At 43.6% G+C, this 27,756-nt stretch overlaps 2 protein-coding genes across 2 annotated transcripts; one reads left to right on the top strand and one right to left on the bottom strand.

The window, feature by feature from the left end:
• Window positions 1–59: 59 nt before the first annotated feature.
• LOC139576934 (SWI/SNF-related matrix-associated actin-dependent regulator of chromatin subfamily B member 1) lies at window positions 60–5,478 on the top strand. The gene is made up of 9 exons (XM_071403547.1): window positions 60–193; window positions 452–563; window positions 673–802; window positions 924–1,061; window positions 1,209–1,336; window positions 1,529–1,695; window positions 2,159–2,349; window positions 4,414–4,545; window positions 5,036–5,478. Exons 1-9 carry the CDS (start codon window positions 65–67, stop codon window positions 5,064–5,066), a joined length of 1,158 nt encoding a protein of 385 aa, XP_071259648.1. The 5' UTR covers window positions 60–64; the 3' UTR covers window positions 5,067–5,478.
• Window positions 5,395–22,905, bottom strand: LOC139575350 (stromelysin-3-like). The gene is made up of 15 exons (XM_071400271.1): window positions 22,615–22,905; window positions 13,469–13,734; window positions 12,632–12,775; window positions 12,316–12,449; window positions 11,925–12,166; window positions 11,306–11,510; window positions 10,669–10,929; window positions 10,436–10,548; window positions 8,476–8,577; window positions 8,160–8,225; window positions 7,607–7,680; window positions 7,322–7,415; window positions 6,770–6,965; window positions 6,438–6,528; window positions 5,395–6,290 (listed from the first exon to the last, which is right to left on the bottom strand). The coding sequence occupies exons 1-15, from the start codon at window positions 22,723–22,725 to the stop codon at window positions 6,167–6,169; spliced, it is 2,223 nt and encodes a 740-aa protein (XP_071256372.1). The 5' UTR covers window positions 22,726–22,905; the 3' UTR covers window positions 5,395–6,166.
• Window positions 22,906–27,756: the final 4,851 nt, after the last annotated feature.

Below are 27,756 nucleotides of genomic sequence, written 5' to 3'. Positions count from 1 at the left end.
GGAAGTTAGATAAGGAAGCCATTATACTGACGTCATTTCACAGCGCCAGTTAGTTTTTTACACAATGCGCATGCTCATCCGCGCTGATCTTTGTTGTTACATTTCCAATATGGCGCTTAGTAAGACATTTGGACAAAAACCTGTCAAATTTCAGCTTGAAGAAGATGGGGATTATTATATGATTGGGTCAGAGGTTAGTATTTTCTTTGGTTATAGTATATTTTAAGATGAGTCATTTAGTGTAATTTAGCTGTAGTATAACCAAAGTTAGTTACGACGGTTTGGTGCGTTTGCTTGATAATTACCGGAGGTAACATTAGCACCTAGCCGAGGCGAGAGATAGCAGCTAACAGTAGCTAGCTTGTTGATAACAGTAACAGATGCTACCCTCGTAAGTTATCTAAAGCTAGTAAGCCCTTACATTTTCTCAATTTGCCGTTTTTGATTTTAGGTAGGAAATTACCTGCGTATGTTCAGAGGTTCCTTGTATAAGAGATACCCATCACTATGGAGGAAACTGGCATCAGTGGAGGAGCGGAAGAAAATAGTGGAATCATCACACGGTTAGTAACCAAGCTAGTTAGTTAATTACCATGAAACGATAACATGGGATAACGAAGACATACTCTTGTAATGTGGTTAATTGTTAAGCACTTCCTTCACTTCTATCAGATCATGGTTACACAACCTTAGCTACCAGTGTGACCCTTCTGAAGGCATCAGAGGTAGAGGAGATCTTCGAAGGAAACGATGAGAAGTACAAAGCTATCTCCATCAGCACAGAGCCCCCAGCTTACCTCAGGTATTGTCATCAGCATTCTCTCAAATGTTTTGCCTGGTCCTTGATGGTCTAGGTATTGTAGTCAATAAATCTTGTTTCATATATTTTCTTCACGTGTCACTGTGTCTGGTCTTGCCAACAGGGAGCAGAAGGGTAAGAGGAATAGTCAGTGGGTCCCCACGCTACCCAACAGCTCTCATCACCTGGATGCTGTCCCCTGCTCCACCACTATCAACCGCAGCCGCTTAGGCCGAGACAAGAAGAGGACCTTCCCTCTCTGGTGAGCCTGATTAAAACCTAAACCGCTGTCAGAACAGATGAACTCTGATGTAAAGGCCTATCACAGTCAATCATAATGTAAACAAAACTGTTTGAAACAATTTTTCAAATGTGTGACTTGTGTTACTGTTCTCTCTCCCATGCACAGCTTTGATGACCATGATCCTGCAGTGATCCATGAGAATGCCACCCAGTCTGAGGTTCTGGTTCCAATCCGACTGGACATGGAGATAGAGGGGCAGAAGCTTAGGGATGCTTTCACCTGGAATATGAACGGTAGGATTGCATTGTAGCTCTCAGTCTAAAACTGGTGTCCATAACGTTGGTATTTGAATCCCTTTATATCTCTTTAGTTTTCTCGAACAAAATTATTTAAACATGACAACGTTCTTGTCATCTTCTGCCCAACCACTTTTTCTTCTCAGTCCTAGTTCAAGTTCTCATGTCGTACATGCTGTTGTTCCTCAGAGAAGCTCATGACTCCTGAAATGTTTGCGGAGATCCTGTGTGACGACCTGGACCTGAACCCCTTGGCCTTTGTCCCGGCCATCGCCTCAGCCATCCGCCAGCAGATAGAGTCCTATCCCACAGACAGCATCCTGGACGAACAGACTGACCAGAGGGTCATCGTCAAGGTACAACCAAGATTGTTATGTTAACTTACTGTGTGTGCAACAATGTGGTGAGACCAGAGTTACAGAACTTAGACTGTGTCTGATAATTAAAAGGTGCAATTTGTAGAAATAGCACCACCATTTCCTGGTTTCAAAAATATTCAAACGTTCACCTGATTTTAGTTTGACACAACAATAAATGTATAGTGTAGAAAATCATTGTACCATCTAAACTGCTGTGAAATATATTTTGAATAACCAAAAATATTGTATTTATCTGTTTGAACCCGATGGGAAAAAAGTATAAAGAAGCTAATATAAAACTTACGGAGGGGAATCATAGAAATATCACACAAAGGTCATGCCGCGTATCAGACTTGCTTTCAATGAGAATGGCAGATCTATAACTCGCATTTCTATCTGAAATCACATAATGGACCTTTAACTGATTAGTTAAAACATGATTTCTTATCTTTACCATAAGCTAAACATCCACGTTGGAAACATCTCGCTCGTGGACCAGTTTGAGTGGGATATGTCAGAAAGGGAGAACTCCCCAGAGAAGTTTGCCCTGAAACTGTGCTCGGAGCTGGGCCTAGGGGGAGAGTTTGTCACCACCATTGCTTACAGCATCCGAGGACAACTTAGTTGGCACCAGAGGACATACGCTTTCAGGTAATATATACAGATTGGTCTTCACACCCGAGACCCGAATTCTACATTTTCTCACAGGTCTGGGTCCAATCTGATATAATTACACATACCTGAGACCTGTGACAATCATAACGTGTTTCCCCTTAAGGACCCGTACAGAGCTGAACGCAACTGCTGCAGTAAAGAAAGAGAGAACTATATTTATGTTTTTGCTCTTGCTTTTCACGAGTGGCGTGTAGCTTGTTGTCGTCCGCCAATCATAAGTCATCAAAGCGGCACTACAGTCATAGAGCCTCCGTGTGTGGCAAAATAAGTTAGGAGGTCTCTAATCGCTCAGCTCCGGATAATAAAGTAGCTTAAAAATGGGCTTTTATGCTGCTTCCCTCATTGGGATCGGACCGGGTCTGGATCCAACCGGGTCTATACGGAACGGGTCTCTAACATACAGTACCAGTCAAAAGTTTGAACACACCTACTCATTCAAGGGTTTTTCTTTATTTTTACTATTTTCCACATTGTCGAATAATAGTGAAGACATCAAAACTATGAAATAACACATGGAATAATGTAGTAACCAAAAAAGTGTTAAATAAATCTAAATATTTGAGGTTCTTCAAAGTAGCCACCCAAAGTAGGGGTGGTATACAGAACATAGCCCTATTTGGTAAAAGACCAAGTCCATGTTATGGCAAGAACAACTCAAATAAGCAAAGAGAAATTACAGTACATCATTAAGACATGAAGGTCAGTCAATACGGAAAATTAAGACATTTGAAAGTTTCTTCAAGTGCAGTCGCAAACACCATCAAGCACTATGATGAAACTAGCTCTCATGAGGACTGCCACAGGAGAGGAAGACCCAGAGTTACCTTTGCTGCAGAGGAGATGTTCAATAGAATAACTGCACCTCAGATTGAAGCCCAAATAAATGCCTCAGAGTTCAAGTAACAGACACATCTGAACCAACTGTTCAGAAGAGACGGTGAGTCAGGCCTTCATGGTCGAATTGCTGCAAAGAAACCACTACTAAAGGACATCAGTAAGAAGAGACCTTCTTGGGCCAAGAAACACAAGCAATGGACATTAGATCGTGGAAATCTGTCCTTTGGTCTGATGAGTCCAAATTTGAGAGTTTTGGTTCCAACTGCCGTGTCTTTGTGAGACGCAGAGTAGGTGAACGGATGATCTCCGCATGTGTAGGTCCCACCGTGAAGCATGGAGGAGGTGTGATGGTGTGGGGGTGCTTTGCTGGTGACACTGTCAGTGATTTCTTTAGAATTCAAGGCACACTTATCCAGCATGGCTATCATAGCATTCTGCAGCAAACGCCATCCCATCTGGTTTGGGCTTAGTGGGACTGTCATTTGTTTTTCAACAGGACAATGACCTCAAACACACCTTTAGGCCATGTAAGGGCTATTTGACCAAGAGGGAGAGTGATGGAGTGCTGCATCAGATGACCTGGCCTCCACAATCACCTGACCTCAACCAAATTGAGATGATTTGGGATGAGTTGGACCGCAGAGTGAAGGAAAACCAGCCAACAAGTGCTCAGCATATGTGGGTACTCCTTCAAGACTGTTGGAAAAGCATTCATCATGAAGCTGGTTGAGAGAATGCCAAGAGTGTGCAAAGCTGTCAAGGCAAAGGGTGGCTACTTTGAAGAATCTTAAACATATCAAAATATATTTTATATTTAACACTTTTTTGGGTTACTACATGATTCCATAGTTGATGTCTTCACTATTATTTTACAATGTAGAAAATAGTAAAAAATAAAGAAAACCCTTGAATGAGTACTGTATGTATAGCAAATACTCAAAGCTGAGCTGGTAAGAGGACTGATCTATCTCCAATAGTTTTTGTATTTGGGTGAAATGTAATAGACGTTCTTGACTTTGTAAAGTCTGTTTGTGAAGCAATGTATGAATTGGGTGAAAAGTAACTCCCCGGGCAGTAACACTGACCTCTGCTTCTGTTGGGCTCCTATCCTAAAATATCCCTTTCAGCAACATGCTATTTTCCTGTTTGGCTGTGTCTCATGGTTGTGCAAGTAATTTGTTGCGGCTCTTTGTCTCCTTGCAGTGAGAACCCGCTGCCAACGGTAGAGATAGCCATCCGGAACACAGGTGAAGCTGACCAGTGGTGCCCACTGCTGGAGACACTGACAGACGCAGAGATGGAGAAGAAGATCAGGGACCAGGATAGAAACACTCGGTGGGTGGTGCCGCGTTGGACTACTGTCCTAAAAATATACTTCATGATCTATAGACGGGTTGGTTGTTTAGCAACAAAACCGACGCCTGTGCAACTGTGGCAAAACAGACTGGGTGGGCTTAGATTGTTGACAACATGTAAACTATATTTTGTTTCCAATGTTTGTGTAAATTAATATTTTCAATAATGAGCACTTGTCTCTCAAATACATCGTTAGTTGTTGGTTAGCTCGCTAGCAAATTTTAGCCATATTAGCATAGACATCCAGTCAAAACAAGACATGGTATCAAGAACAAGCTGAAACAAGACCAATTTTCCCCATGCGGCAGCTTCTTGTCATTGACCAATTAGTGAACAAAAGATCAGATTTGGGCTGCCTGTCTAAACGCAAAGTTTGGTAAATGGAACTATCCATCTAGCTTCTGTTCATGCAATGAAATGTGTTTGTGTCGTTACTGATATTGACTCTCCGTGTACATTTGCATTGCAGGCGCATGAGACGACTGGCAAACACGTGGTAGTTGATGCAAGAGGAATGTCTTGCTCCTTCAACAAGACCGACAGTAGGCTATTTGATGAAGTACGAGAGTGTTGGGACTTGCTATGCTAACAGCATTAACACAGGCATTGCATCAGCCTGTTTACCAGAGCAGGTCCTCCTCTTCACCGATCACCTCAGCTCTCTACACAGCCTACGTCCCCTCCATGTGTTTATTTGAGCAAAGCTCCACCACAAACACCCCCTACAATGTGCTCCCTCCCCTTCCCCTGTGTGGTGAACCTGTTCCCACTTTGACCACTGACTCTTCTACCCACCCACAGAGGAGTGAAAAAACACAGGAAAACTCAGACAATATATTCTGTTATGTTGTATTTGTTGTCTTTTTGTACATTTGAATAATTCTTACAAAAATAAAAGTGAAATTATCTTGATTGCTTTTGATAAGTGTTATGTCTTTGTAAATTGCATTAAATCATAGTGACCATACAATCAAATGAAAGTTTATTAAACTAATTTAGGGAGTAAAAATACGTTTGCTGCCTTATTACATAGTTGTTGGGCTGTTTTGCATGCTTTGTTCACGCTTACAACACCCGGCACAACCCAGTTGTTGGTGGTGTGCTAAGCCATTTCTATTTGGCAGCAGTGCTTCACCCACAAAGGCAATAGTTGGAAAGTGCAGACGGTGCAGGTTCCCTCGGTAACAGGATTCCAGATAGTCGGCAGATTTATGAATGAGTCGAGCAGCAGCTCAATAACAAAGACGAGGCAAGAATTTTGTTTGCACCTGTATTTAAAAGGTGTGATTCTGTTTGAAATGGCAAATGGTTGTGTGCCATTAGTACCACAGCCAGAAATGCATGTGGTAATGGAAAGGTTGCGATGCACATTGGCCTCTGATTGCATTTGACATTTCTAGTTACAACACTCGGTGAAAGAGAAGTCTGCAACAAACTCACTACGGTGGCTCCCAGTGGACACACTGAACTGTACAGATGGTACGTTGCTGCACTCTTCATCCACATCCCTCTGAGGAGTAAACCCTCTATCCACAGCTGGATGGCTCCTGGTTTCTTCAGTGGGGCTGGGAGTATTTCTTGAGTTTATATGGTCCCCATGCTACTGCCCCTGGTCATTGGGCTCCCCTCCGTCTCCACCTTGGTCATGCCTAAACTCGCCAGCCTGCTCCTCAGGGAGTGGGAAGTAGCTGGGGTCTTCCTCTGGGGTGTCAAACACGGTTCGACTGCAACAACAACAAACAAGTGTGCATCAACTGACATTGCTTTGAAACATCAGACACTGAGGGATACTTTGAGGGGCCAGAGCCCAAATGTAACTTGAGAAAAGGGCAGAGTCACTAGTCAACAACACTAGTGATATTGATACTCACAGAAGTTCTGGTGTCATCAGCAGCTTCCTGCCTCCAGGCTGGTTTGGAAACACATCTTCCAGAAAGTAGTAGATGTGTCCTACTCCGATTCCTGAGGTGGAGGAGCAAACCAGTAGCATTTACAGTTAATGACATGACTTCACAAAATAAATAGGCCTGGCAATGACTGACCTCATTGTTAAACATACAGGAACTGACAACACAATGTCCAGGGGGACACATTTGAGCCTATGCTCTGTAGATACAAGAGATAAACGGTTAAAGTAGGGGAAAACCCATGTTGTTCCTCACTGCCATCTCAGGGTATGTGTGAGACACATAACATACTGTACCTAGAAGGTCAACGACAATGGAATTGCCAAGCAGCAATGAGAATCCCATGAGCACCCAGGGCAGAAACGGTGCCTGGAAGTTCAGAAGGCCGAAGAAGTTCATGCGTATGTAAGGATTCCTTCTACTCCACACATACACCAGCATGATGGTGAATGCCTGGCCCAGGAAGAATAGGTTGGCAAAGAGGCCAAACAGCTGTGTAGACCTTCAAGTTAAAGACACCAGTAGAAACATAAGCTACACCTGCATTATGCCAACCTGAGAATATACCAGGTGAATAGACATGTAATTTCTCAAAACACATGGCAACCCATAAAATGTATTGCTGCCTATCACAATACAAAAACATACTAATACAATTTGACCTAGAACATTGCACAATAGAAGGAGGTTATTAACTGGAAAAACAACTGGAGACTACAATATATTATTCTTCAGGAATGCACAGTATGGCTACAGCTGTGACGGAACAGGGAACTGCTGGATGACATTTTTTACTTGAATACCTCGGTGCATTGGGTACATTGTGTCAGTTATAATGTAAAGGATACAGTCATGAGGACACCCCCAAACAGGAACATATATACGAAATCTGCAGTGCGGCCTCGGAAAGACCCTTCCTCCAGCATACGACAATAACGATACCTGTTTGTCTGGTAAAGGAAAAGAACCGCAATAACTCCAAAACAAAACAAACAATAGACATGGGTAAGAGGGAATTAGGAACATTCCATTTGTTTTGAGTTCAGGATGACAAATATTGTATGTTCTTTTGTAAAAACTAAATCGAGTTTTAGATTAATAGATTTCTTTTAAGATGTCCTGACAAAAGATACAGAAAGATGATGTTGAACAAAAAACTGAATCCAAGTGAGCCGAAAAAGAGGAAGTTGGTGATCAGTCGCCATATCTGCAAAACAGAGAGGGAAAACGCAAGTAATATTAAATGGACAGTTCACTCAAATTACAAAAGTTCACATTGGTTTCCTTATTCTGTAAGTAGTCTATGGACAAGTTATGACAGGGAAACTAATCCAAAACACAGATTGTTGTCATACCTTGTCCATACACTCTTAGAAAAAAGGGTTCCAAAAGGGTTTTGGCTGTCCCCATAGGATAACCCTTTTGGTTCCAGGTAGAACCCTCTGTGGAAAGGGATTTATACATGGACCCCAAAAGGATTCTAACTGAAACTAAAAGGGTTCTTCAAAAGGGCTATCCTATGTGGACAGCCAAAGAACCCTTTTAAGTTCTAGATAGCTCCTTTTTTTCTAAGAGTGTAGACTGCTTAAAGGGTAAGGAAACCTAAGTATAATTTTGTAATTTGTGTTTACTATCCCATTAAGTATGAGGTATACATTGTGTTTATTAACAGAGGTTCTCTCTTACCTGGTATCTTCTAATGATAAGGTCTGGGTTGAAATAAAGCTGAAATGGGGTGATTACCTCCAATTGCTACAACCCCAAAGAAAGATAATACATTGAATGTATGAATTCATCAGCAGACACAGTTACACTGTTTCAATATGGTATACCTTCAAATAACGTATAGTGAAAAAGTGTTATGTCCCTTGATTTGTTTTCTCTCATCTTTGAGTATCTGTATATTATTTCTAACCAAACACGCCAAAACATCCAGTGCACAGTCGGCGAGCTGTTTACTGCAAGCCTGCTGAAAAATAGATGCCACTCGTCAGTCGCTTACCACCGCTGCTGTAGTCAAAACGCAAGCTGTAGTGTACGCTCTGGTAACGGAAGGAATCTGGAAATATTCTTGAGTGAAGCTGTGAGCCATGGTCAGAAGAAACTAGTTTTTGCCTATGACGCTTTATACATTTGTTGATCCATTACGTCCGAGTACAACAGCGACGCACCTTTAACAGAGCAACATGAAAGCGACATTATAATAGTCATGGCACGCCCCTACTTATATTAGCCAATCAGACTATATATCTATCCGTCTATTTATTTATCTGATTCACAAAAATGGACAACGTACTTAAGCTTAAATATTTTATTTGTACCAAAATACAGTACATGATTAATATTTTTGTATTTGCATAGTAAATGTGACATTTGAGTAGAAAAACATGTTAAAACATAAAGATATGTAATCAGAACAGATGATGGCTATTTTAATTAAAGGACAATTATGTCTTGAAATGATTCTGAGCTCTATAGTCAACACCCAAAACGTTAGAAGAGGTCTGCCACTGCCAGGCTGCAGCTATTGGCTGTCAAACACAATGACAAAAATATCACAAATACATATTTTACAGTAAAGCAGATATAATAATACTAATACTAATAATAACTTTATTTGTACAGTGCTTTTCAATACAAGTAACAAAGTGCTTCACATCATAAAATAATAAAATAAAAGTACTAACAAAGAAACAAAGACAGGAGAAAGAATAGCTAATTAAAATAATTTAAATCGTACATTAAAAGCATCGTTATAAAAGTGTGTCTTCAGCAGGGATTTAAAAAGAGCCACTGAATCTGCAGCCTGGTCTCCTCTGGCAGACCATTTCAAAGGCTAGGGGCCCTAATGGAAAATGCCCAGTCTCCTTTCGTTTTCAACCTACACTAGATTTTGGAATGGTCAATAGTGCCCTACCAGAGGATCTCAGGCTGCGTCCTGGCTAAGAAGAACAAACATATCAGTGCCCTGCACTTACAAAATGCAATGAATGGCCCTTCCAAAAAGTAACTTATCCTCATGGCTTAGATTCACATCATGCAGCACCAAGGATGGAACATTCCATCCCTTTGGACTGACTGAGAGCACCATGGATGGACCATTATTGAATTAAGTACAGCTATCTTAGAATGAACATAAATGTTACCGTGATAGCATACTTGATGTCATACAAGTAAGACTGTGAGTAAGTGTTCATAACTTTAGAGGACAAAAAGTGTCCCTGATTGTCAGTGATTTCCAGATTTAGCACCTTAATTAGTAAAAAGAAAAAGAAAAAAAGACTTCATAGAAAATTGCAGTGCCTTAAACATATTTCCCTTTAAGAAGAAAACAAACTGCAACATCTCTGGAGTAAATTCGACATCACAATACAGTTACTAACCTCCTGCAGATGGCACTGTCTTCTCAGCCCACGGTCTTTACCAACGCCTCTTCTGACCGTACACTCTTGCAAAGGGTTCTACATTGAATCCAAAATGGTTCTACTTGGAACCAACAAGGGTTCTACCTGGAACCAACAAAGGTCCTTCAAAGGGTTCTCCTATGGGGACAGCCAAAGAACCTTTTAAGGTTCTAGATAGCACCAGAACGTAAAACCCAACCCAGCAACAAATAAATACAACTATATAGCTGCACATGAAGTCCAAACTCTGAGGAAACATTTGAATTTGTGTTTTCCTGAGAAGAAAAAAGGATCTAGTCCATTCAGTGTTAAGATAATGAGTAAATAAAAACATATTTGAGGAATAGCAAACATTTTGTGGAAATCACTCAAGTGAAGTAATAAAGTCTTCACCTAAATCATTTGTCTCTGGTCTTGTTACGCAAAATGGTCTTGTTCCCCAAAATGCACAACATTATAACGTTGTATTTGAAAGGACCATAAGGACACGAGCATGGTTGGACTTGACTTGGACTTGAATTTGATCTTGAGAGCATTATCACATAATGATATTCATACATTTCTGCAACCAAAGAAGTCCATGTGAAAATAGCGAGGATACCCCTGTAGTGAATTCATCTCCACAGGATCAAACTTCCAGTACTGCCTCCCTCTGATAAAGTGGGCATAGCCTGTCAATGGGAAAAAAATCTATTCATCAATACAATTCAATAATTATCCTATGATCTAACTTTTCAATGTCGGACTCACTCCCAAATTGAGGTGATTAGGTGATTCACTCATAATATTACCATATTGGTCCTTGAAGGCTGCGTCTACATCACTGGGTATGCCGCGCCAGTCCTGCATGTTGCGAGGGTAGACAGAGTCGACGCGGTTCTCCTTGGGGCTAAACCTCCAGTAGCTGCCTGACTTGAATAAGTAGGTGTTGTAGTTGTTGTCCTGGCCCCAGCGCAGAGCTGCCTGGATGTGGGAGACTGACAGGCCGAGGCTCTGCACAGAGTCTGGCCCTGTGATCTGTCTCTCTGCATCAAACACCCAGTAGCTTTGACCTGCAATAGCGAGAGAGAGAGAGAGAGAGAGAGAGAGAGAGAGAGAGAGAGAGAGAGAGAGAGAGAGAGAGAGAGAGAGAGAGAGAGAGAGAGAGAGAGAGAGAGAGAGAGAGAGAGAGAGAGAGAGAGAGAGAGAGAGAGAGAGAGAGAGAGAACTCTTGGCTATTCAACACTCTTGTCACTCTTGACATGCCCTACTTAAAGTTGCAGAATAACACTTTTCTGGCTAACCAAAAAGTTCATAAAGCTATAATGCAGTTGTTTTCCTGCTTGTCTGCCTACATGTATGTTAACCTGTTTGTTTTCAACTTGGGGCTTACCTAATCCTACACTTATAAAATATAACTAACCACAGCACAATATCTCTGTCACCCACCTTGAAAGAACCAGATATTCCCTGATTGGTCTTCAAAGGCTGCATCAATACTCTCTGGAATCCCCCGCCAATGGCGGGATGCCAGCGCGGGGTAGCCTGCTTCCAGCCGCCCCTCCCGAATGCGCCACACATAGCGTGACTTAAAGAAAAACAGCTCTCCGCGAATCATAGACACAGCATCGAAGTCTGTCTGGCAGGCGTCAGGCTGGAGACAGAAAGAGGACCACTAGACTCTTAGAAGAAACTGTGCTATCTAGAACCAATAAGGGTTGTTCAGCTGTCCCCATAGGAGAACCCTTTGAAGAACCCTTTTTATTTCCCGGTAGAACCCTTTTGGTTTCCATATAGAATCCTTTCCACAGCTGGTTCTACATGGAACCCAAAATAGTTATACCTGGAACCAAAAAGGGTTCTACCTGGAACCAAAAAGGGTTCTCCTCTGGGGACAGCAGAAGAATCCTTCTGAAACCCTTTTTTCTAAGAGTGTAGAGTATTTCCATACTGTCATATCATGTTTATTCTTGTGTGGCTAGTATCTCAGTTGTATTGTGTGTCTTATATTATTATTATTTGCCTGTGTAGCACCTCCAAAGAAAAATATGGCGAGATTAACACTCACAATACTACTAATGATCTCATTGGTATCTGTGGTGATTTGTGGCAGTGGTTGGGGTGGAGATGGGGGCTGGACATGTGGACGAGGGCCATACAGGTATTGGATCCCCAGCTTGTCATCCTCGCTCAGCTCCAGGGGATAGGAGAAGCTGTAATAGGGGGACATCACTGCGCCCGGTTCCTGGGAGTGCTGCAGACCAAGAACATGCCCGAACTCATGAGCAGCCACTTGGAGGAGGTCTGTGCCTGCAGTAGAGTCAGGGCGAGGGTCACACCTCCAGGGATAATACACTACAACCGTAGAAATACCTCCTGACTTTACTAATTTTACATAGAGCTCTATGTAAATCAACTCTCCATATTTCCTGCATGTTCCCTGCCAAGAAAACACTCACCCATGTAGTTGCCAAGGGACCACGCCTCATCATAGTCAAAATGGATGTCGCCCTCCCTGTGGGTCTTGGGGAAGAAGGCATGGGCTAGAATGCCCCCAGGGCCGTCAAAGGGCAGGTTATCTCCATGCCAGTAACTACAGAAGAGATCCATATCAGGGCAGGTTATCTCCATGCCAGTAACTACAGTAGAGATTCATATCAGGGCAGGTTATCTCCATGCCAGTATCTACAGTAGAGATCCATATCAGGAAAGAGCTGGCTGAGCAGTAACTTAAAGTCTGACATTTGAATACACATAATGTACACACATGCGTACCTAGTGAAGTCAATGACAATGTCAGCCTTTCCACTGCTGACCTCAGTGAATGTGAGGGGTGTGACCTCAGTCCACACTGTCAGGGCTTCCAGCAGGACACGCCGCACTTTGTCTTCACTCATCTGCCAGGGGAAACGAACCACTCTGAGGAAGAAAGATGTATAGATATAAACAGATATAAATCAGAGAACGTAAACTCCACGCACACATGCACACACACACACCATAGTCTGTAGCCTGTAGAAACACACCAGAGACCACCAGCCTTGTTGCATACCTAGAACCTCCCTCTCATTTGATATCTAACCATCAAATCAACAGATATGTGTGCTGTTACATAGACCCTCAGGCTCTGTAAAATAACAGTGTATCATAGTCCTGTTCCTTCCCATTTACTTAATCTGTAAAGTCTCATTAGCCCATCATGGCTTCCCCTCTCCTCTCTCTGAACGGCTTCTTAAATTCCATTGCATTTTGATAAAGAACAGCCACAATGAGAGGAACCAGGGTAGACACAGACAAAGAGGCAGCAGCCAGTCGACAGACAGCCCAGCCCAGACAATCCATACAGTGAGTCTCAGAAGGTGGAAAAGTAATACCATAAAAGCTACTTTATGACCAAAACAGGAGACTAATGATGGATAGAGTAACACTGGATTCTGAACATACAGTACCTTTCCCACCAGTACAGGCAAATATGCACCAAAACAGGATACAAATTCTATTTCCTTTGTTGGGACCAAGTCCATCTCTAAATACAAGCTGTACACGAGTGTGGTTATGCTATAATAATAATAATAATAATAACAATAATAATAATAACATTATCATCCTTACTTGTAGGTGAGGTCAGTTTTCTCCAAGCGCCCCCCAAACAGGACAAAGCGTTTCTGCCTGTGTCTCCCCCTGTAGATGACATCCTTCAGTGTGGGGTAGTCAGGGACGCCACACCGGGGGCGGTTAGACTCCTCAGTGTTGTTAGTTACCAGTGCTGCTCTTACAGGGTCTCCTATGGCCAAGGCGGTGTCTTTGAGTGTGTCCTGAGGATGGGCCACTCTTCCTCTCTTCTTTAGGTCATGGAGATCAAACCTCTGGAGCCATCCCTTTGAAACAGCAGGATCATGAGCAACATTTATTAGATAACATGTTTACAAAAGTGTCACTTATAAGGATGAACATCTTTAATTAAAACGCATTAGAAAACAATAGATTTGGTGCAAATATGTATCCTAATGCATTGTACTTTTTTGAAATCCATGCATGCACTGACATTGCCTTAAAGGGAAATGTTTAAACAAATTCTACTTCACATTCATCATCTCCAGCACCACCCTAACATCAACATATGTGAAAATGGTGCGTTCCTATGTTTTGTAGTAAAATAGATAGAGAAAGATTAGTGGACAATTAGTAGGCAGTTAGTAGGCAATGCCTACTCACAATTGGTAAAAATCACACGATGCACACCGATGATGTCATTGGAAACACTTATATTTCTCTATCTATTTTACTACAAAACATAGAAACGCACAATTTTCACATATGTTGATATTGGGGTGGTGCTGGAGATTATGAATATGAAGTTGAAAAAATGTGAAGTGTCCCTTTAACATGATTGCTAGTATCTCTGAGAGTGGGAGTATGAGAGGTCAACAATAACTGGAAATAAGTAAACAAACAAAAATTGCCCGTCAGAGAGTGTTTTCCCTTGTTGACTTGGAGTGGGCTTGTAGCTTACTTTACTGTCAGTTATCATTACACATAGGAACTATTACAGTAAATATCCCCCTGCAGAACCCAGAGGAAATTACTTTGCTCATCACCTCCTACCTCAAGCATAAATTACAGAGAGGAGAAATACTGTCAGTGGCACAGCGTCTCCATGGCTTTTTGAAGTTGTACAATTCAATGCCTTTTACAGCTTTGCAATTCAGGAAGCATTAGGGTGCTCTCATGATCACAAAAGTCTTAACATTTCCTCTGACACTGCTACTGTAAAACACATTGGATTTCTTAATGCACTAAGAACACGAGGATGTAGCGTATTCGACACTCTTAGAAAAAAGGGTTCCAAAAGGGTTCTTCTGCTGTACCCATAGGAGAACCATTTTTGGTTCCAGGTAAGAACCCTTTTTGGTTTCAGGTAGAACCCCTTTGGGTTCCAAATAGAACCCTCTGTGGAAAGGATTGTACATGGAACCCAACAGGGTTCTCCTATGGCAGGGTTCAACCAAATGGCGGCCTGCGGGCCGGGTGGTTTTATTAGGCCCCCCAAGTTTTCTGAGTAAAAGAAAAAAAATCTTTGTGGAATTTCATTGTTGGACATAAAAGGCTGTAAAAACAACAGAAAATCAGCTCCAAGTGATTTTAATTTAAGAATTCCCATGCATAATAGAGAGACATGTGACCGTATACAAATGTAAGCTAGGTTTGAAATGATCATGTTTTAGTCTAACATTATATCTGTTTGGGCTTCTTGCGGTCAATTTGCAGTCTGCAAAATATTTGTAATTATGTGCAGGCCCTCCTACCATCCACTCCAGGCCCGCGGCTGAATCTAGTTCATGATCGCTGTCCTATTGGGATATCCGAATAACCCTTTAAGGTTCTAGATAGCAAATATTTTTCTAAGAGTGTAGCATATTCTAGATGAATGATAATCAGACATAAGTCCTAATCATTCTGTCATTGTGTCAAGCCAGCCCTCCCTCTGGTAACCTACTGCTTTGTGAGGCTTTAGTGTTGTGGAGTTGTGGGATAATGGGAACAATGCCCAGCAGGATTCGTGGAATGTGCTCCAGACCTCAAAACGAGAGGGCCTTACCCTGAGTTATGTGCCCCAATCAAGGAAGAAACACTAGGCAGCAGAACTCTCAGTCATTCTGCCTGCATTTCACATTTGTAATTTAACCCTAATATATGGATCTTGGGCTTACACTCTAATCTAGTTTGGCAATAAGATGTATACCCAACTGCATGAGAATGGGAGTGTGGGCTATCTACAGTGCATTGTAAAGCGTGGCTAACAAGCAGGAGGAGTGTGCACTCAACATATTTCAAAAAGGGAAATGAGAAGAGAAATTAGTGCTGTTGACAAGTTGCTGACAATAACACCCTCCCATCTGTCAAATGGATCAGTCTAGCCCCTGAGGTGAGAGAAAGCACAGCTCCTCCCCTCAGATTGCCAACAGGGTAATGGCCAAAGTTCACTTCCATGGTGTCACAGGGGTTGAATCATGAACTTATGAAAGCTTTGACTGTCCTCAAATTGCCTGTCTTTGTTTACATTTACGGCTGTACTGCATATGCTCTTCTGCATGTATGTCCACTGAGCAGACAGTCTGGACACATATTTAAATTTGTGCATATGCTGTGTATACCCAACACGCAGTGTTCAGTTGTGTCTTCTGTGCTTTCACTGCTCTGGCTGGGACTCAACAACAGCGGCTTGAGATTCCTAGATTGTCACGACTTCCGCCAAAGTCGGTCCCTCTCCTTGTTCGGGCGGCGTTCGGCGGTCGACGTCACCGGCCTTCTAGCCATCGCCGATCCACTTTTCATTTTCCATTTGTTTTGTCTTTGTCTTACACACCTGGTTTCAATCCCCCAATTACTTGTTCATTATTTAACCTTCTGTTCCCCCATGTTTGTTTGTGAGTAATTGTTTATTGTATTGCAGTCCGTATTTGTGGCCTTGTATTTATACGACGTGTATTGTGATATATTTGAGTAAAATTGCTTTCATTACTCATATCTGCTGTCCTGCGCCTGACTCATCTCACCAGCTACACACAGACGCATTACAGAATTACTCATCTCCGAATGGAGTCAGCAAGAGCAGACGCCCTCCCTGTGGCGGTAGAGGTGCGCATCCAGCAGCACGCGACCATGTTGCAACGTCTGGGCACCGCCATGGATCGCGTTCTGCAGACGATGGATTGTTGGGAGAGAGGAGGAGGTCGTTCAGCGCCTTCACCAGCCCCACTACAGCAGGCCCCACTGTCCACCCCTCCTTCACCCGGTCCCAGCGGGATTCGGCTTGCGCTCCCGAGGGAGTATGATGGGACGGCTGCCGGATGCCAGGGGTTCCTACTCCAGCTGGAGCTCTACCTGGCGACCGTCCACCCGGCTCCTTCGGGATGTGAGAGCGTGTCTGCCCTCGTCTCCTGCCTCTTAGGAAAAGCCCTGGAGTGGGCCAACGCCGTATTGAGTGAAGGAGACGTAATGGACCATTACGCAGCTGAACGTCTGTTCCACCTGAGGCAGGGGACGAGGAGCGCGCAGGATTTCGCTTTGGACTTCCGGACCCTGGCCGCCAGCGTGAGATGGAACGACAGGGCCCTGACCGATCACTACCGGTGCAGTCTGCGCGAGGACGTTCGTCGGGAGTTGGCCTGCCGAGACACCACCCTCACGTTGGACCAGCTGGTGGATCTGTCCATCCGGCTGGACAACCTGCTGGCTGCCTGCTGACGTCCAGTTTGGTGCCTGTCAGTTCCATCCCCCAGCACCTCCGCTCCGACGCCTATGGAGCTGGGAGGTGCTGCACTTAGGGCGACCAGAGGAGGGGCCATTCCCTGCACCATCTGTGGCCGCAGAGGGCACACTGCTGTTCGGTGCTGGGGAGGTTCCTCAGGGAGTCGAGGCAGCAGGCAGGGCACTATCGTGTCATCCCAGGTGAGTCGGCACCAGGCTCACCCAGAGCCCCCTGTTGCTCACATGTATGTGTTTATTACATTTCCTGAGTTTTCCCCGCATTCCCAGCATAAGGCGCTCGTAGATTCAGGCGCAGCTGGGAATTTTATTGACCGTTCATTTGCTCATAGTTTAGGAATCCCCCTTGTTCCTGTGGATATGCCCTTCCCTGTGCACGCCCTAGATAGTCGACCATTAGGGTCAGGGCTGATTAGGGAGGCCACCGCTCCACTAAGCATGGTTATGCAGGAGGGTCACAAGGAGAGAATCAGTCTCTTCCTTATTGATTCTCCTGCGTTTCCCGTGGTGCAGGGTAGCCTGGTTGGCCTGTCATGACCCCACTATTTCGTGGCAACAGAGGGCTCTCAAGGGGTGGTCACGAGAGTCCTCAGGGAGGTGTGTAGGAGTTTCCATCGGTGCGACTACGGTGGAAAGTCCAGACCAGGTCTCCACCGTGCGCATCCCCTCAGAATATGCCGATTTGGCTCTCGCCTTCTGTAAGAAGAAGGTGACTCAATTACCACCCCATTGATGGGGGGATTGTGCGATAAATCTCCTGGTAGACGCAGCACTTCCCAGGAGTCACGTGTATCCTCTGTCACAGGAGGAGACGGCGGCTATGGAAACATATGTCTCCGAATCCCTGGGGCAGGGATACATTCGGCCCTCCACTTCACCTGCCTCCTCAAGTTTATTTTTTGTGAAGAAGAAGGATGGAGTCTGCGCCGTGTATTGACTATCGAGGTATCAATCAGATCACAGTGAGGTACAGCTACCTCATCGCTAGTGCGATCGAGTCAATGCACGGGGCGCGCTTCTTCACAAAATTGGATCTCAGGAGCGCTTACAACCTGGTGCGTATCCGGGAGGGGGACGAGTGGAAGACGGCATTCATGCCGTACGGGTTGATGAATGCTCCATCAGTCTTCCAGGCCTTTGTTGACGAGATTTTCCGGGATCTGCACGGGCAGGGTGTAGTGGTGTATATCGACGACATTCTGATATACTCCGCTACACACGCCGAGCATGTGTTCCTGGTGCGCAGGGTGCTTGGTCGACTGTTGGAGCATGACCTGTACGTCAAGGCTGAGAAATGTCTGTTCTTCCAACAGTCCATCTCCTTCCTAGGGTACCATTTCCACTTCAGGGGTGGAGATGGAGAGTGACCGCATTTCAGCCGTGCGGTAAAGGAAGTGCAGCGGTTTCTAGGGTTTGCCAACTACTACCGGAGGTTTATCCGGGGTTTTGGTCAGGTAGCGGCTTCCATTACCTCACTACTGAAGGGGGGACCGGTACGACTGCAGTGGTCGGCTGAGGCGGACAGGGCATTTTGGTCACCTGAAGGCTCTGTTTACCTCAGCTCCCGTGCTGGCTCATCCGGATCCCTCTTTGGCGTTCAAAGTGGAGGTGGACGCGTCCGAGGCTGGGATAGGAGCCGTGCTCTCTCAGTGCTCGGGCACGTCACCAAAGCTCCGCCCCTGTGCTTTCTTTTCGAAGAAGCTCAGCCCGGCGGAGCGAAACTATGATGTGGGGGACCGGGAGCTGTTGGCTGTTGTCAAGGCTCTGAAGGCATGGAGACATTGGCTTGAGGGGGCTAAACACCCTTTCCTCATCTGGACTGATCACCGCAATCTGGAGTACATCCAGGCGGCGAGGAGACTGAACCCTCGCCAGGCAAGGTTGGCCATGTTCTTTACCCGTTTTGTTTTCACTCTGTCCTACAGACCAGGTTCCCAGAACGCTAAGGCAGACGCACTGTCCCGGGTGTATGACACAGAGGAGCGGTCCATGGATCACACTCCCATACTTCCGGCCTCTTGCCTGGTGGCACCGTTGGTGTGTGAGCTGGACGCGGACATCGAGCGGGCGTTACGCACAGAGCCCACTCCCCCCCAGTGTCCAGCTGGGCGCCTGTATGTTCCGTCTGCTGTCCGCGACCGTTTGATCTATTGGGCCCACACGTCACCCTCTTCTGGACATCCTGGCATCGGTCGGACGGTGCGTTGCCTTAGTGGGAAGTACTGGTGGTCCACCTTGGCCAAGGACATGAGGGTTTATGTTTCCTCCTGCTTGGTGTGCGCCCAGTGCAAGGCTCCCAGGCACCTGCCCAGAGGGAAATTACAACCCCTACCCGTTCCACAACGGCCGTGGTCGCACCTGTCGGTGGACTTCTTGACGGATCTTCCTCCCTCACAGGGCAGCACCACGATCTTGGTCGTTGTGGATCGGTTTTCTAAGTCCTGCCGTCTCCTCCCTTTGCCTGGTCTCCCTACGGCCCTACAGACTGCGGAGGCCCTGTTCACTCACGTCTTCCGGCACTACGGGGTGCTTGAGGACATAGTCTCTGATCGGGGTCCCCAGTTCACGTCCAGGGTCTGGGGAGCGTTCATGGAACGTCTGTCCTGCGTCTGACTCATCTCACCAGCTACACACAGACGCATTACATAGATGACCACTCTGGGTAGTAGAGCCATTGGAGGAGCAGAGTTCCCCAGACAATATTGACTTGTCTGCAGCCGCCTTGTGTGTTCTCACATCATCTGAGAGCAGACAGAGGATATCCTTATAGGAGTCTCTGGCACAGTGTTTCTCAGCTCAGCCCTGGGAGACACAGTCAGTCCATCATCTTCTGTCCTGCTGACTATGCAAGATGCCCATTTACGAAGTAGTTCACCCTCCAAAAGAGCCCTCTAGGTGACTCAGGATGTTTTATCATTGTGTTTGTGAACCAACGTGTTTTGGGAAGGGGATCCATTACATGTATGGACACATCTAGCTTCTGGTTACAGTGATGACAAGATCTGTGAGTCACTGCAGTGGAGTGACAGTGTGGTATTCAAAGAGCACAACTCAACATGTCTGTACAAGTATACAAGTATCCTAAAGCCTAGACATTATAACATGTGGTCATTCTGTCAGTTCTTGTAAGAATTTGTAAAAAGGAGGACACTTAAACCCTTTCATATAGGAACAATACTAGAGGACATTGTCTGCAAACGGAGCAACTTGGTAATGTTTACACAATGCATCAGATATGGTCTTGATTTGGAGAGGGTATGTATACTACTGAGTAAATACAGACAAACTGTTTCACTATAACAGGATAGAAGATTCAACTGATGAGGTGAAAGATAGATGCACCACTATCAACACATGCCTTGGTATCTGCCTCCTTATCCTCCTTAATCCAATACATCAGCCACAATCAGTAACACCAGGCAATGGAAGATAGGTTACAAATCTCCTGGGTTCTTACTGTGCTCTCTTATCTTTCCTGGCAAACAAACTTCCTCCCCTGAGACCTCAGGCTTCCAGATTCTCTGTCTGCCGAGCAGAGAATCAGGGGGATAATGCCAGCCTCACCTTGCATGACCTGATCACACATTAACTGGGTTTTGTGACCTGCTGTGACTTAATTCAATAGGTGGATGCTATGGGAACTGAGGCTAGTAATCTCTGATGTCACTTCCAGTCTCATGGGTGTCTGGCAGTCAGTTTGGCCAGAGGACAGAACTAATGGAGCAAAACAGGAAGAAAAACCAAGGGACATGGCTTTTATTCACAAAGGGATATCCAAACATTGAGCCCATCGTATTATTTTCCCTCCATTTTCCCTGTGAGAGCAAACAGGCACTGTGTTTCCTGACCCAGATACAGAGAAACCTGTCCCTGCTTGTATAATCACTAACTCTTTTGTCAACAATGGGAAACAAATTGACAAAACTACAGATTATGCTTTCCAGTTCAGTTAACAACTAGACATAACAATTAATTATTATTTGTATGTGTTGCCATCGCAGCTGCAAGTAATTTCGGTAAAGGAAGAGAGTAGAAACTAAACTAACAACTTTTCCTCCATGGCATTGAGGGGACGTTTGTCATACTTGGTCCTTCATACAGTTGGTTTACAGTAGGCTACCTCAGACATTCTCAAATGAATGAGTTTGCATTTTTTCCAGTTTTCATCAAGAAGCCGATCATCTCTGTCATTGAGGCAGTAGGCTAATATTGCAAGTTATCCGCTATATATAATCTAAAACATCAATTTGGACAATAAAACACCCCCAATGGCAATGTGGAGCTTCCCTCTTTATCCTCTCATTCACAGAGTTGTTGACAAAATGTCTTTACAGAACAGTTATTATCATTTCCTGCCCTGCGGAGACAAGAACTCAATTACCTTCTCTATTTACCACACGCCCAGACCCTGCAGGACTTTCAGTTGTACCATGTTAGCACAAATGTTACATATCAGATCAATTAACATTGCATGAAGGTTGAAAATAAAAGCCTTTTTGATGTCAGTGTTGATGTTGTGGCAGTGGCTCTGTGAAGTTTCTAAATGCCACATTACTTAGACTTAGTCCCATCCTGGGAGGGTTATGTGTTTGACAGATAAATATTTTTGTTTAGGATTAATGAGGCAGTGTTTAAAGGGCAAATCAGCAATTGAAACAATATTAAAGCGTCTCCCAGCCCTGTTTCGGTAAAAAGCTGAGGGACGGGCTGGAAACATGTAACCACTCTCAAATTCATAGACAGAGCTATGAATGTAAGGACTGATCATCCTTGACATCAAAATGGTAGTTTTAACCAAGTTTTGAGGCTATATAGTGTTTGTTTACATTTACTTTGTTAACAAACATTCAAGTGAAACAAGCTTATATTTTAGGGTTTGATCGGGTACCTTAATCTAAGCTCATAAGTCATTTATAAATGATATTCTTCAAAAATCAATGGATACATATCACAACTGTATAAATCCAAAAATGGATGTAGCAACTGCTGATTGCCACTTTAAAATATTATGTTGTAATATACTCATTTCATATCGGTCATCTTCGAAAGATATGACACTTTGTCCTCTGCACAGGTTCATCATCTTAACACTAAGTATTGACATAGAGCCCTTCTAATAATATTGAGCATAAAATCTACAAGATTATTTGTTTTGACAGATGGGTTTAAAATATTTAGCAGGTTGGTGTCAGTCAACCAGGGCGAAGCATAATCATAACTGTAAGCAAGCACACTGTAGTGTGGGTATAGCACACTGAACATTCGAAAAAGCCTGGAAAACTGGGATTCACAACTAAGAAAACTTTTCTGCACTCTCATGTGTGCATGATTTGAAATAGCAGGTGAATTGGGAATGCACGAATAATAGTTGGCAGTGACTTGCAACACCGATGAAACTTCCAGTAATTACACTATCAAGCAATTTGTGTCTGCTGAAAGATATTATCAAACAAAGAAAAGGTAATACAACTAAAGTATTCTGCACTCACCGGCGTCGCTTTGTACCTGATTGCTTCGGGCACTGGCGAACAATGCATGCTTCGGAGGCATTGCAGCGTAAAGACGCAAGATAGGACAGAAGTCTGCATCATTATCATCATCTTCTGGACCCGTGGACAGCTTTCTTCAGCTTTCTCTTCAGCCTGAAAAGTGACGGCTCAGCTTCTTGTGGGCTCTTATATAGGTTCTGATTCTTTGTTCTTTCTTCAAATACGCGTTTTATAGCCTGGACTCTGGAGTGATAATACCACCCGCAACAACGTAACATTTAACCCATTTTGTGCTGCGCTAACATGGATTTTTTGGATTCAAAACGGATGATCTACCTGCAATGGACAGAAAAGGAAACTAATGCATTTTCTCTTTGGAAAAAATTACTTATGTGAAACTCAAATGTGTTATTCATCAGTAAATATTTCAAGAACGCTATTGAAGGTTTTGGTTTATTTTTGAATTGATATTAATACGCGTATGGCTATTCATTTCAGCCAACTGGTAATGACACATATACTGTAGGCTACATACATTTTGTTTGCAACAAGTTGTGCGATTGTTTCCATATAAAAACAGCCCATTCACCATTTGTGTCTTTGATTCTGAAAGTAATGTGTCACAACAACTCTCATAACCCAAACTTTGGTCCTAGGAGTGGTGCCCATCTCCAAATTGGCACCAGTCACACCAGCCACAAAGAAGCTGCAAAACCCACAGAAAGGCATTCCCTGAAACTCTATTTACAGTTTTTTCCAACTGCTTACACACAAAATCTTTTCATGTCACACGATTTTTGAAACCTCTCACTCAAAGTGCAAAACTACACACCAAATATCCAAAACCATAAGCTATTTCTCAGCCTTTGACTCAGTTGTCAATTGCATAAAACACTTTTTTCAAAACACTACACACAATTCTCTACCTAAAACACAAAAATCTAACAGGAAGTGACTTGCTTCCCTTTTCCAAACACAACCAATCAAAATGCTACACTTATTCACCAGGTCACACACACACTCCTTACATGTGCAAACACTAATAGCTTAACTGATCACTAACCAATCACTGCTTTACTGTAGTATAGGCCTAGAAATAGGTCAAAGGTCAGATTACCTGTTTTGAACAATGGATGCCAACAATGGACAGAGAGCAAGAGGAGTAGGAGGGAGAGGAAGAGGAAGAGGAAGAAGATGACGAAGGCAAAGTAGAGAAGGAAGGAGAGCCATCTCTGATGAGATTAGGGCAACACTTGTTGATCATGTGATCAACCACGGTTTGACCATGAGAGAGGACTGAGAGTCCAGCCCAACTTGAGTCGATTTACAGTGGCGTCCATAATTCGAACCTTCAGAAATGAGAACAGGTATGCAACTATCTAATGACTATTTTAGCATTACAGTATTGTACTGTAAAATACATATGACTGCATAGTACTGCATAAACATTTGTAACTCTAAGCCATCCATTTACTGCACTGCGTTGAATGAATGAGGTTGGTTATCATGCTGTACTACATTTTTTTGTACATTGTTTACAGTTCCTATGCTGAACACATACTGTGTTTGAATTCTGTACAGAGTGGAAAGGCAAAGACATCATGGAGGACGAGGACGCTTGTTTACAGATGTACAAGAGACTGCAATTATAAATATGGTTTTGGCCAACAATGCAATTAGGATTAGAAAGATAAGAGAGCATATCTTGAATAATGACACCATATTTAACAACATCAATGCTGTAAGCCTGTCGACCTGTCACGACTCCGACCGAAGGTGGCTCCCCTTCCCGTTCGGGTGGCGCTTGGCGGTCGTCATCGCCGGCCTACTAGCTGCCACTGATTCTTTCCTCCCCCTCCTTGAATGTTTATTGGTTACACCTGTTATGCGTTTGTGGTGATTAGTTGGGCTTTATTAGTCAGCCGGCCCGCCTGTTTCTTTGTGCGGGATTGTTTGTGGTAACATTTGTGTATGTTGGAGACGAACGTGTTTGTGCCTGTTCGTGGGTTTTTGCTGGACTGTTTTAGTCCCCGTGTTTGGGGCATTTGTTTTTCAGCACCCAGTGTTTCGTGGGGTAGCCTATGTCCGCCGTGTGTGCATTAAAGAGCACTACCTTGAACTCTCTGTTTCCTGCGCCTGACTTCACACCCACGACACCCAGATTGTTACACGACCATACAACGCATCCTCCAACGACACCGAGTGACGATGAAACAACTTTACAAGGTGCCATTTGAGAGAAACTCTGACAGAGTCAAGAATATGCGACATGACTTTGTAGAGGTATGTATGCAACACTACTTCCAGTACTTCAGACATGCCATATTTACTCATCTGTATATCCTTTTGTCTGTTACAGAGAGTATTGGAGCTGGATGCCCATGTAATTCGCCATGAATTTATTTATGTGGATGAGGTTGGCTTCAACCTCACCAAAACCAGGCGCCGCGGAAGAAATGTAATAGGACAGAGGGCAATTACCAATGTCCCTGGACAGCATGGGGGTAATATAACTATGTGTGCTGCCATCACTCAAAACGGGGTCCTCCATCACAATGCCACACTGGGTCCGTACAACACCGGCCATATGCTCACTTTTCTGGATGCAATTTACACAATGCTTGTCCCTGATCCAGATCAGGAGCCTGCTAGATTTGTGGTTTTATGGGACAATGTTAGTTTTCACGGGGCTGTTCTGGTCCAAAACTGGTTTGCCACCCATCCACAATTTGTAGTTTTGTACCTACCCCCATATTCACCTTTTCTAAATCCCATAGAGGAATTCTTCTCAGCCTGGCGCTGGAAAGTGTATGATCGCCAACCCTATGCCCGCATGCCGCTTCTCCAGGCAATGGAGGACGCATGTGGGGACATAGAGGTTGCCTCTGTCCAAGGTTGGATACGCCATGCTAGGAGATACTTCCCTCGATGTTTGGCAAGAGAAAACGTATCTTGTGATGTGGACGAAGTATTGTGGCCAGACCCAGGCCGGAGAAGAGATGAAGCGTAGCTTAGCACTGGTGACTGCCCCCCCCTACCAATTCCTGTACTGCCCCCCCGGGACCCCACACACACAATTGTGTTCTTTACTGTATTCTAAAGAATATACTTTTGGTTTACATATGTTTATGATTTTGTTGTATGCTACTGTATACAACAGTAATGTTTGGCCTAATAAATATTTTCTGTTTCTACATTGCATTGGTGTTTACAGTGTACTTGTTACCCCTCTCAGCAGATTACTTTCATTATAGAACATTGTATTGAAATGTAGATATAAGCCTATGAAAGACCAAAGAGCTTTAGATTTAGAACAACAGTGTTTACATGGTATATCCAAAAATGTACTATTATGAAAGCAGTGTTTGCTATTTGATGCAAATGCTTCATTCTGACATGTGTTTATGGCATTTTGAATGCAGTGTTACATTTTGAAAGAGATGTGAGGCATTTTGCATTTTGTGTGTGCAGTTTTGGGAATTGTGTGTAGAGTTTTGAAGAAAGGAGACAGTTTTGAAAAGTGTGTAAGCAGTTGGAAAAAACTAAGTTAATTTCAGTAAGAATGGGCATTAGTTTTTCTCAATTGCTAAAACACAATTTCTGAAACCTTGCTCCATTTCCTGAAAACATTCAACACAAAACCTAATCTTCAAGCACTATTTACATAACCTCTGACTCCTCTCGCAAAATGAAACATTCGCCTCAAAACAGTTTTACCTGTGTTCAAAAACAAACACTGCTCTCAAATCATAAACAAAGTGATCAAAATGATATACACTTTCAAGCAGTCAGTAAACAATACACCGAAGAATAGAAAACACATTGTTCAAAACATACAATTCTCAGGGAGAAGTACATTTTTAATCTAAAAAAATATTCATATTTTTCCGTCATTTCGTTTGAACGAAAACATGGTCTATCATAGTAGCTCAAAATTGATCAGAAATTACTACTCTGCTTTGCTCTTTGCAATTTTGTTTTTTGTTCTTCCTCCTCCTTGTACCCCTATTTTTACAGTACTGTACCCTGCATCTCACAAACTTGTCCTTTGTCTTTGTGATACTGTAATTCTTGTTCTTTGTTGATATGAACCTGCAACCAGTCAAAATCTATTGAGCAGTCAGTACTGTTAATAAATGGAAAGCACAATGTTCAGGGCCATACAATTTGTCCATTGTACAGTATACAGCCTACAATGCACTGTACTACAGTATACAATACTAAAAGGGACAAAAATCAAAGGAGTAAACATGTGATCAATGTGCTTCTTCTTGTCTTTGGGCTGGGTCAGGCCAGAGCACTTCGTCGACATCACAAGCGATATTGTCCCTCCTGAGGCAACGGGGGAAGAAGCCTCTTGTGTGCCGTATCCAGCCCTGACATGATTCCTCACCTATATCACCACAGGCTAAATCCATGGCTTGCAGCAGATTTACTCTGGTGTAGGGTTGTCTATCACACACTTTCCATCTCCAAGAGGAGAAAAACTCCTCAATCGGATTCAGGAAAGGCGAGTATGGAGGAAGGTAAAAGTTCATAAACTGCCCATTGATGTTAAACCATTCCCTTACCTGAGCAGCTCGGTGGAAACTGACATTGTCCCACACTATCACATAGGTGGGAATGGGATTCTCATTTAGCTCTTGACCCTGCTGCTCTTGAACCTGCTGCTCAAATAAAATATCTCTTAGATTGGCAATAAATCTTAGAAGGTGCTGGGTGTTATATGGCCCGAGTGTAACATGGTGATGTAGAACACCATGGTTGCTGATAGCAGCACAGATTGTGACATTGCCACCTAGTTGACCAGGGACTTCAACAATGGCCCGCTGTCCAATCATGTTTCGGCCTCTCCTTCTCCTCTTTGTTAGATTGAAGCCTGCTTCATCGACAAAGATGAACTCATGGGGTCTGTCCAAGGATTCCAAGTCAAATATTGTCTGTGTAGAAGTACAATATACTGTATGTAGGATTTTGTAAGTCGTACAGAGACAGTGCTATACTGTAGAGTACAATTAGGCTTCTGATTCACTTACATTGTATGTACTGAAGAGTAATGTCATTCACATAGTATGTGTTAGTACTGTAGACAATCTGGATTACAGTAAATGTTTCTGAATGTACACTTACTTGCACATACTG

This window comes from Salvelinus alpinus, chromosome 5, assembly GCF_045679555.1.
Source record: "Salvelinus alpinus chromosome 5, SLU_Salpinus.1, whole genome shotgun sequence".
NCBI lineage: Eukaryota > Metazoa > Chordata > Actinopteri > Salmoniformes > Salmonidae > Salvelinus > Salvelinus alpinus.
The sequence above is the reverse complement of the archived record's forward strand: the minus strand, read 5'-3'. Positions and strand labels throughout refer to the sequence as shown.

Excerpts from the sequence above, each read along its gene's own strand:
- LOC139576934 (XM_071403547.1), top strand. The coding sequence starts at position 65 with ATGCGCATGCTCATCCGCGCTGATCTTTGTTGTTACATTTCCAATATG. Across the intron at positions 1,696-2,158 it reads ACCAGAGGGTCATCGTCAAG|CTAAACATCCACGTTGGAAA; the intron begins GTACAACCAAGA and ends CTTTACCATAAG. Across the intron at positions 2,350-4,413 it reads CAGAGGACATACGCTTTCAG|TGAGAACCCGCTGCCAACGG; the intron begins GTAATATATACA and ends GTCTCCTTGCAG.
- LOC139575350 (XM_071400271.1), bottom strand. The coding sequence starts at position 22,725 with ATGATGATAATGATGCAGACTTCTGTCCTATCTTGCGTCTTTACGCTG. Across the intron at positions 13,735-22,614 it reads TCAGGTACAAAGCGACGCCG|GGATGGCTCCAGAGGTTTGA; the intron begins GTGAGTGCAGAA and ends GCTGTTTCAAAG. Across the intron at positions 7,681-8,159 it reads TTATCATTAGAAGATACCAG|ATATGGCGACTGATCACCAA; the intron begins GTAAGAGAGAAC and ends TCTGTTTTGCAG.